Raw genomic sequence first — 11266 nt, forward strand, 5'->3', positions numbered from 1 at the left:
TGAATTTTCTCTTTTTAACAATCAATAATCCTACAGGTCTCAGTAATAGCCAGTCATATTATAACAATCATGATAACTACTGACTTGTATAGGCTTATTAATTCCACACCTGACTTGACTTACACAATTATTATTATTATTTCAGCCAGTTCAATTATTGAATGTGAGAATTTTAATAAAAGATTGACACCAGTTTGAACTTTCTGTACCAAGTTTATCATTTTAAATCAAATGTAGGGAACAAGGGGTGAAACTTAACTGGATTGAAGCATTTTCTTTATCTGATTGGTCAATCACTAAAGCTGGTATAAACCATTATTGCAATACTTGTCTTATTTTATTCTTTTAAATAGCACAAATGAAACAAAAGATAAATTATCATCTTACTTTTTTTACTCCAATGAAAGCATCATCTTTACAATGTAAAGTTATTACAAACTTCGTCTTATAAGGTGGCTATTGCTGTCAAGGTATTTGTCACAGTTCATACGACAATGTGTAGGCATATAAGTAGATTACTTGTCTACCCTAACAAAAGTACCGGTAACATTTCTTTCTCAAAACCAGTACCTTCAAATTTTCGTTTCATTACATATTTTTCATGGTTAATAAGTTAAAATAGGGACGACAGGGACAGATGAATCAAGTTGTTCAGATTTGACTATTTACCAAGTTTCATGGCCCTTTCCTGTACTGACACTGCATGTGAATGCTACACAGTAGGGCCTACACAGCTGTGCATGCAAAGCTGAAAAAGCTCATAGTTAGAAGATATCGAATGATAATAGTCCCCTACAATTTCGTGTTTTCTATCATTACATACTGTATGGCACTGCTTGTCTAAGCCCAACCAGCAGCAGACAAGTAGGACTCTAAATACCCATCACATTTCTCTTGGTTGGTCATTGGCAAATCATAGACACCGAAAAAAATAAAAAAAAGTTTTCCGATTCTAAACGTGGACAATTGTTTACATGTACAAAGTAAGTACTTACCAGTTGTAAGTATCAATAGCTTAGCTTTTAAAATTGTACATTCTCGGGTATTCTGATTAAAACTAAAATTTCCAGCGGCTTGTGTAAGATAAAGCATAAGTAAAGGAGAATTTCAAGATTAAATCGCAATATGTGCGTCTAAATTCTAGTCATGGATTTAATTTTCTATTTTGAACTTTTCAGCTTAAAAGCCTTGTAGTATGTAATATTTATATAATAATTCATAAATATATAGCTAAATGACTTTATGATATACACGCCAAATGAAAGTTTTCAGGTGAGTCATCTTTTTTCTTAATCCAAAGCTTTATTTTATATGCAGCTTGTAGTAGTGTACCCACTATGATTTAAGCAGAAATGGATGCAAGTTGACAAACCCATTGGAGGATTAGTATGTTGTGTTTTGAAAGAAAAGGCATGCTAAAGTGCCTTCGATAATTAAAACTAAAAAGATTACAATCCCCCCTTAGTCTAGAAAAAAAGTGGCTACGTACTGGTATTGATTTAAGCTCATTTGGATACGTACTGGTCACTGATTAATCATCCTCGTCAACTAGGATTAGGAAGTGATATTGACAAGGAAGGTTGTCAAATTAGGAAAACTCATTTGATCAGCTCTATTTTGAAAAAATGACTTCCAACAGAGTAAAGCCAACAAATAAAGATTCATTGTTGCTAGCTGCAGATGAAAATGAAACTTTGTTCAGTTGTTTGGGAAAGGGATGTGTGGTGAGTTGGAGCTCCTTTTTTATTTTTTATGGAGTTTTACGTCTTTCTTTACCTTGCAGTGAGTGTTGTTAGGCCTTGTGAATTTGTCCTAATCAAACATCAAAGTGCTCCTGTTGGCTTCTAATTATACAGTGGTCTCTCCACCATAGCCATAGCGATTTCAATCCATTACTTCCCTTGCCATATAAGTATAAAGAAGCAACCATTGAAATATATTCATTCATCTGATGTCGTCATTTTCTTTAACATTTTCTGATATTCTGTTTCAGACTTTAGCGAGCGGTGTTGTACAGCTGTATCTTTCTGATACCCAAGATGGTCAGAGATGGAATAAGAGATGCTGTGGGGTGGCCACATTAATAAAAGATAACACGAAGCGATCCTATTACATCAGGGTCTATGATATCAAGGTACAGACATTTTCTGGAACAACTGATGCCTCTCTCCAACTCAGCATTCCTTTTAGAGAGTCCATATAAATTATATTCTTTATTAGTTACAGTCATTTGATTGGTCAATCACTCAAATTAATTTTGAATTCAGTGATATTAACCAATCAGATTACTGTGTTTCTTTACTTAAGACGATCACTCAAATTGATTTTCAGTCATGCATGGTTTTTTTAATCATCTTCAAGACTTTACACCATGTACATATTTACCAGATGATAAATTCACAATAAAATTGTTTTTTTTTTCAGAAAAAGCAGATGTTATGGGAACAAGAACTTTATAACCAGTTTAGATACAAATCTCCTAGAAATTATTTCCATACATTTGAATGTGAGGTAAGTTCTTTTTATATTTCTGAAGAAATTTCTACCTTGTCAGATCAAAAACTTTTAAAAAAATGTATAAATTAATATTAAAATATATATTTGAGGGAAAGAAGGGTTCTCCCAAATGTACAGGCCAAGGATGGAACAAATACTTCATTTTGAAATTGGAATAAGTGGTCTGGAACTGCTGGGTCTGTTTCTTCTGTTCCTATCTGAAATTAGATCAAATAAAAAGTCACAAAGTAATTTCCTATGATGTATTACAGAAACAACAAGCTGGGTTGAATTTTGCTAGTGAAGATGAAGCCAATCTGTTTAAGAGTGCTGTGGAACAGAAACTTCATGAGAGAAGCCAACGTAAAATGGGTATGTTTCTTTCTTTATTTCAAAAAGCTGACTTCCAAAATCTTTTGCCAAAGAAAGGATATTCCATATTTTTACAAGGATAACAGGGATTGTGATGATCCTTTTCTGCCAGCTGATCTTTGAGCCTCTTAGTATTCATTTTACAAGGAATAGAAGTATGGTGTTCTAGAAAATTTCCCACCAGGTAGTCCATTTAGGACAAACAAAAGGTATAGAATAGCTAGCCTTTCGAGACTTGGGGTACAAATAGGGGGCAGACTGAATCAATGGGGGTGGGGGGACAACAGTTGAGGCTGAATTCAAAATGAGGCAACTCTGATAGCAGCCTCTCTATCATCCAGTACCACAGAAGAGTAGAACATAAACTTATAATGAAATTTGTTTCAGAAAAGAAGCAGAGACAAGGAACCCAACGACCTTCACCTTCCGGAAATAGACCTCCACCTGTACCTGGTAAGTTTTCAATTACCCCAACTTTTCATTGAATTTTGTCCTTTGCAAAAATAAATTTTGAATCCCAAAGTAGAGCAATATGACAACCTCTTTGAGTTTTGCTATCCCACAATTCCTTATATGAGCATGAAATGCTTTGATTGGTTAAAAATAACATCATTTGGACAGAAGTTTGGTAGAAAACTAGTTAGATTACAATGTAAACTAAAAATACCAGAAAACCAAAAAGAAACGAAAATGTGATCTTATTTATTGAAATTGGCTTTGCCTTTAAGGTTCTTCAGGCAATCAACCAAAAATGTCGACAAGCACTGACAGTAAACTAAATGGATCAACAAACGCGTTGAATACTGCCAAATCTAAAAGTAAGAAGGAGAAGAAGAAGGGAAAACTGACGAAAGATGATATTGGTACTCCTACAAACTTCAAGTAGGTTACATAGCCACTGGGTTTTTATAAACTTCATACTAGAGATCAGTAGGATGTCCATTTTATTCAATTTTACAATAATTGTTCATTACATTAGTCAAAGGAGATTCTGTATCTTCTTAAATTTCTGAGAACAGTAGGAAATAGATCTTTGACCCCAAAAATGGTATATTTTGGTAATTTTATTTTTTTCAGGCATCTAAGCCATGTTGGTTGGGATCCTAATAAGGGATTTGATGTAAGTATCAATTCAGATTCAAATTTGACAGCCCATTGTTTTCACAACCCCTCAACAGACAAAGAGTTAGAATATGCAGGCAATGCTTGTCTTCATTAGCCCCATCAGGTGCAGAAAAGTATGATATTTCATTACGTTCAATGTTTTTGTCTCTTTTTAGATGAATAATCTGGAGCCTGATATGCATAATCTCTTTCAATCAGTTGGAATTAACTCTGATGTTGACGAAGACACGGTGGAGTTTATTTATGATTTTCTGGAGAAACATGGTGGAATAGATGCTGTCAAAAAGGAGATTGCTCAAAGACCAGCACCACCTCCCCCTCCAACTTCTTTGGGTAAGCGTCAGGATTGAATTAGAGGGGAAATTTTCTTTGAAACTGTCAAAGTGCATGCAAAAGATGTTAGCCAGTAACTTTCAACTTGGTTAAATTATCTTATTATATTCTATAAAATTTAATTTCTAAAAACTTCAGTGGCAAGATGGGTCCTGGAAATAAGCCAGTTCTGTTAATTAATATTTCTAGTTTGGCTGCTATGGCTGCTTCTAAATTAAGTCTTTGATTAATGTTGTAGGTACCAAGACTGGTCCACCAGCTCCACCAATGAGATCACCAGGATCGGCTGCCCCAGCTCCTCCCCCTCCTGCTCGTCAAATAAACCACGCCCCTCCCCCGCCTCCTGCTAGAGTGACAGGTGGTAGACCCTCATCAGCTCAAAGAGGAGTGGCTCGACCCCCTGCAGCAGCTCCACCTCCTCCTCCCATGAGTGCTCCTTCCTCCAGACCTCCCCCACCCCCTGGAGTCCCTGCTCCTCCACCACCTCCAGTAGCACCCCAAGCACCTGCCCCTCCTCCTCCTCCTCCTACTGGATTTACACCAGCGGCCCCTGCTGGCGCTAATACTGATGGAAGAGCCAATTTGATGGATGCTATAAGAATGGGCAAGAAGCTGAATGCCACGCCTGCTGACCAGGGCTCTAATGATGGAGGAGATGGCCATGGCATGTTGCTAAAACAAATTCAAACTGGCAAGAGTTTAAAACCAGTAAGTTTGAATTATTATTATTGTTATTGTCAGAAGTGGCCATTTTTTCTTAAATTTTTTGAATATTTTTCCATAAAATAACAACAAAAGCCCAGCTTATGGGAAAGATCAATCTGCCAAGAGATTTGGACAAGGACCAGCTGGTAGAAAAGATCCTTAATTGTGAACATAAGTTGTTATCCTTGTAAAATATAGTTCTTTCTTTCTTTCTTTTCTTCAGGTTGAACAGACTCAGTCCCGAGCTCCCTCTATGAATGAACAAGATGGACTAGTTGGTGCTCTAGCTAGAGCATTGGCTAATAGACAGAAAGCTGTAAGAGGTTCAGGTATGATGCTTATCTCCCTTTATCTTTCTTGCTATAACAGGTGTCAATAGCTCAATATTGCACAGACCAATAGGATTAGTGGTGTGTCTACAGGGGGCACCATGGAGCGCCAGAAAAAAGACAGGTCACCTTTGCAGACTTTTAAATTTCGTCATTCAAAATTCTGTGGCTCCCTCACCTTGTTTCTTAGAAGCACCTGTTAGTAGGATGTATTACGCCACTTCATTTCAGTAGCCAAATAGGGTGCACCAGTTTCATCAAGGGGCAGAGCAACAGAGCAGAGCAATAAAGATGATGATAATGGATCATTTCATTACATTGCTAGAAATATAATGATAATGATGATTTATATTACAGATGATTCTGATAGTGATGATGATGATGACAGCGAAGAAGTTGATGATGATGAATGGGATGATTAATCAACCAATTCAAACATTTAGTTAAAGAATTTTGACATAAAATTAACATATTTATATTAAACTTACTGACGTCAAGCTTTGATCTTAGCTGTTTGTGGATTTATCAAAATAGATATGTATCATTGATGCTGATTATTAATTAACAATACTAATTAAAAAATTTTTTTTTTTCGCCCAAATTATTTGGATTTATATATAAAGCAATATTGTATGTAACAAAATATTACCAAAATCTTTTTCAATACAAATAAAGCTTGGCTTTCAATCAATTTAATAGGTGAATAAGGATTTATGATCAGTCGAAAACATCAATTTAAATTATTCTTCGTCATGGCAGTGATATAATTCTTTGCCAAAAAAAGTCACATTAGTGGACTTACTGCAGGTTATATGTGGCCCAAAGAAAGTCATATCACGTGACCAAAAAAAGGAGTCATATCACGTGACTAAAAAATTTATTTCACAACAAAAATAACATATCACGTGACTAAGTAGGCCATATTATCACGTGACCAAATGTACGCGTAAAAAAGAAGCTGGTTGCTATTATGCAAGCTAACTATGCAGTGTGTCCCCAAATAAACCCTGCTTTGATTTGCTTATAACAATAACTATTGTGTATTAACTGTATTTGGCCCATTACAATAATGTATCTAACCATATTTATTCAACTAGATATAAAACATAAAAATACCCATTGTTGTTTTTCTTTCGCATTCCGAGATATCAGTAGGAAATTCTCGGCAGTTTGTGGAAAGCTGAATATGTTGCAGAGCGCTAAAGTAACTTTTACGGTTTGCCGAGATATATTTTTGGACTTTCCATTTGGAATTCCTCTATCAGTGATTCAGGTCGGAGGGGCTGATATGGAAAGGCGTCCTGTAAGGTGAGACAAATAACCGAGGCTGCGTGTGCTAACAGGCTTTGCAAGATCACTCGACAGATGCACCGCCTCATCTATTGTGGTATAGACATAAATATCCTTGGTCCCAACTATTTAATGATAATTGGGCGTAGCGTGGTTTATGAGCAGTGGTGATTTGGGTTCGTGGTGCTCAAAGTAGGAACACCAGGATTGCCTAGTTTCATCCGGCTGATGGTCCAGTTTGGACCCAAACCTCCTATCATTTCAACTGTGATGATCATATCCATTTACCCACTAAATGGTGATATCATACTGAATTTTAAAATGTCAACTATGGTAGCATGCAGAGTTTTAACTCTGTGAACTCAGTATTGATGAACGTTAAGGCATCCTTGAAAATTTTGATGAATTTACAAAATAAACTTAATTCAATTCATCCAACATTCTCCCCCAACAAGATTTGGGACCCGCGGCCTCACATTTTATACCACTTTAAAACGCCCGCTCCATTTTAGTTGAATTTCATCATAGATTTTAGGGAGCTACTGTTCAGATTGAGATTGCTGTTTTGCGTCCTACTCACCACGGCACCCCCTTCTTCTCTCTTTTACGTTTTACCCTAGATTTTGACCTTCGGCATCCCCCTTTGTACGTTTTACCCTAATTTTGGCCAGCCCACAACAAGTAGTACGTTCTAAATTGCGGATATGAGAGTGAATTATAATTATATTCAATTATAATCCACAGTAGATACGTTAAATATCAAACTCATTATGTTATATAGTCCAAAACATCTGTCTCCGTTCAAGCCTCTGAATGATTGCGAAAGACAGTCATAATCAAAACGGGTTTTAGGGGCTGTACTAGAGGCAGATGTTTCGGACGTGTATCAGAGTATATATTTATCATCAGGCATTTCGAAAGTTTTAATGTGATCGTTTTAGAATACAAGGCATTCGAATCGGATTTTTATTTTAAACCGCAATAATTTATTAGTTTTAGTTTTTAACTTTGGATCTCAGCGAACACGATGAAGTTTATTGTGCTCGGTTCTTTGTGTTTTATACTTATACAATGGATTTCAGAGGCCCAAGGTAATAATCGTTCGAATTCTTTGAAAGTCCGGTAGCGGTATTTGCGTTTCGGTATAAGGTCTGAAAGCCGACCCCCGGGAGCAGGAGGATTCGAACACACGCCACCTAATCGAGTTAATGTTTGTTCATCAGGATAAATATACACGTGTTCTTAATATTTAAAGATGCCAGTTATCTCACTGTTTCATGTAAATTATCGCATTTGCACACACTCTTGCTTTGCTTTCCTTCAAAATTTTGTAAAAATGTGACGTATTTGTGCTAAAGGAATGTATTTCTCTCGCCGGCTTACATTAACTTTTATTTAACTTTTTTATTATTATTAACATTCCAGCTATTGGAATAAGGTTTTCACACAATGGCGTAGAAATGGAATACAATCGTAGAAACGTAAGTAAATCGTTTTCATCATTACATGCAAAATATTTTAAGATCATTGTCGTGGATACTTTGTCTTGGTATCAATAATAATACATTTTCGGACTAGTTGTACAGACGATGGTCAAAAATTCAAAATATCAAATAAGCAAAATAGCGTGTGTTGGGTGTAAGGTCAAATCATATAACTACATTTCAAAGAGATCGTGCACAGTCTGTGACGCATAGGGCATATCTCGTGTCCCCAACTCCAACTAGTGGCAGAAATAGATGAGTTGGGGCTGGTGAACTTAATTGGGTTGGGCCCCCTTCCCTGGTAAATGTTTTTTTTTAAACATATGCTCTAGGACAGTTTTTGGGGTGGACTTCCTTAGGCGTTAGATACCCGTAGACGTGGTCTAACCAATCCCTATGGTAGTTGGGCTTCCGATTCCGATCTGTACCGACTTGATAGTATTTGGTGTATTAGTTGTACTAATTTATCTTTCTATGTTGGTCCTTTTCAGCCCGGAGACCGATCGGAGAGAGAGTATGTATGTGAGTGTAAATGTTACAGCAAAGTTCTAAAAGACGGTTGGGATTGCTGCGATTGTCCGTGGACGGAGAGCGTGTGTTTCCCCGGCGACGTAATGGTAACTGTAGAACCTGACAATCAAATCAAAATGAGCGAATTGAAGCCGAAAGATCGAGTTTTGGCAGGTGAGTAACGAATAAGAGCCCCAATACCATAATTATGTAGCGATTTTCGGTGAAAAGCCAGGTCGTGGTCCCTTAATACCCTTACACGACTTGGTTGTTCAACTCGACGCGTCCTTAGGAGAGTCCACATCGCTTATAACGTTTACTTGGCACACCTTCTAGTTACACGTTTGTTTTATTCAGTCACAAATAGTCAAGTTTGAGTTCTAGACGCCAGAACACATCAATGTAGGATTTGACTTCATAAACTGTAGTTACCTCCCTGTAGTTATAAATACTGTACATAATATCATACGTTCCCTGTAGACACAAGAAAGGTTGTTGAATACAGTTTGTCGAAGGAGACCATCATAACCGGGTCCTTGAAATATAATAACCTGACTACGGTCAAACACGGTAAACATGTGAAATAGGATGGGACCTTTCAAAGTGACAAATACTTGTACCTTTACTAATATCGTGAACCCCTTGTGCGACACGCTGTACACGTTAAAGATCACTCAACAGTTTGAAACGGAAAAAGAGTAGGCTTATGCCGCTGTCCTAGCAAATTTTCCCATTTGCACGTCTTTACTAACCCATAAGGAACATAAAAGTAGGATGCAAAGTTCCATTCATTTCACTTTCATTTGTAACAGTGACAAAAGGTGGTAAGAAGGTGTATTCTGAAGTCAGAACGTTTCTGAAAAGATTACAAGAAGATCTTGCTGTATATTTAGATGTCATTACTGTGGATGGTCAGATGATTTCTCTATCTGAAAGCCATGTCATTTTTTCATCTTCGATATCCAATTCATCATCGTTTACCTCCACGTAAGTTAGGCTATCATTTGTCAAATGGTGTTGGTGGGCTCTAAACTCGGTCGGCGTATGGTGTCCAAGAAATCGCCATATATTATCGACCAAACTGTAAATGGATGTTGATAATCTTGGAAAGGTCAATGCTAGATGTGGCTAAGGATCAGCTGGTAGACAGGATCCTTGTAGAGTTGGTAGAGAGGGTCTTCTTCGCACCTTACCCCTTAACCCATCTACATCCACCCTTAAACCATATCTGAAACTTGCCTTCACGCTCCCGGTGCACCTATGTCAAAATTATTGTCTTTTTCAATTCCTTTTGCATTATTCCAGGTTCGCAGGTAGATTGAACATTGGGGACTATATCTACACTACTGATAACTGTCATACCGACATCTGTTCTACTCAGGTTAAACATATTCAAAGAACTGTCAGACAAGGTAACATGGATTATTTCCCCTTTTTAGGGCCACCTTCGCTTACATTTACCGCCGCTCATAAAGACACGACCATTACCGACAAAATTCCATTCTTTATGCCATGGATATATATATATATATATATATATACTTTTACATAGTAAATATTTAATTCCCAGTAAAAAGCCTGCGGATATCGGGGTTTCCAGATTATCGGCAACCGAATAAACGCGGCTCCACTGTAACTTGTTCCCTGATACGAACTAAACTGACCACAGCGAAACACAGTATATATCTTATATGTTCAGATGTGTTGAAAGACAATGTCAAAGCCTATGAATATAAAAACACAAAACACTACGTACTATATGTAAACTAACAGTAAAAATAAACATTTGCTTTCAGGTGCTTACGTTCCACTGACTGAAGAAGGTACTATAGTAGTCAACAACATAATGGCATCCTGCTATAGCTCTGTAGATCATAACCTCGGTCACCTGGCCTTGACCCCAATACGATGGTATCCAGGGTTACTAGGTAATTACCAAGGTGAAGGTTACAGTCCGTTTGTTAAAGCCTTGAAGATGATTGGACATTTGATTCTACCGGAAGTGATGCAATACGACATGACATTGAACCATGTTACATCTTTTGATAAATCTGAATTTTAGCTCATTGTATTATCTGAAATAAATACTTCTATCTTAAATCTTAAACTTGATTGAACATCATTGAGTTTTAGAGGATCCTCGGTTAATAATAAAAAAAACAAGTACCAACAATCCGAACCGCAAAAACGAAACCCGGAATCTAAAACAACATTTGCGAAACATTGGTTGCAGCTAATGAACTTTTCACATGAGGAAGTATATCAATTATAAATGAGGAATTATTTCATAATGAAAAGTGGTATCAGGTGTCTAGAAGAGTAAGCATACCCTGCCTGGTGCCAAAAGCTAATCATTTAAGGGAGTATATCAATGATAAGTGAGTAAGTATTTCATAATGAAAAGTGGTATCAGGTGTCTAGAAGAGTAAACATACTCTGCCTGATGCCATCAGTCTGCCCCTACCCCCAGTCTCGAGAAGCTGGCGTCCCCACTGCCGGTCAGAGAAGATAACCAACCATCCAAAACTAAGTACCAATAAACCTGAAGGTATTAATAAGATCAAACCAGCTAAGAAATGTCAGAGAAGGTCACAGCTATGGTTTATGGTAAGTTATGATGGT

At 37.0% G+C, this 11266-nt stretch overlaps 2 protein-coding genes across 2 annotated transcripts; both read left to right on the forward strand.

Annotated features, from left to right (window-relative positions):
- Positions 1-1625: 1625 nt before the first annotated feature.
- Positions 1626-5782, forward strand: LOTGIDRAFT_169157 (hypothetical protein; the record flags this gene model as incomplete). The annotated part of the gene is made up of 10 exons (XM_009067456.1): positions 1626-1724; positions 1994-2134; positions 2425-2511; positions 2769-2868; positions 3606-3750; positions 3946-3988; positions 4149-4326; positions 4565-5034; positions 5255-5360; positions 5718-5782. The coding sequence occupies 10 exons, from the start codon at positions 1626-1628 to the stop codon at positions 5780-5782; spliced, it is 1434 nt and encodes a 477-aa protein (XP_009065704.1).
- Positions 5783-7589: 1807 nt separating this feature from the next.
- Positions 7590-10748, forward strand: LOTGIDRAFT_236513 (hypothetical protein). The gene is made up of 6 exons (XM_009067457.1): positions 7590-7741; positions 8076-8131; positions 8626-8818; positions 9457-9631; positions 9950-10056; positions 10441-10748. Exons 1-6 carry the CDS (start codon positions 7678-7680, stop codon positions 10704-10706), a joined length of 861 nt encoding a protein of 286 aa, XP_009065705.1. The 5' UTR covers positions 7590-7677; the 3' UTR covers positions 10707-10748.
- The last annotated feature ends 518 nt before the right edge of the window (positions 10749-11266 follow it).

This window comes from Lottia gigantea, assembly GCF_000327385.1.
Source record: "Lottia gigantea unplaced genomic scaffold LOTGIsca_82, whole genome shotgun sequence".
Taxonomy (NCBI): domain Eukaryota; kingdom Metazoa; phylum Mollusca; class Gastropoda; family Lottiidae; genus Lottia; species Lottia gigantea.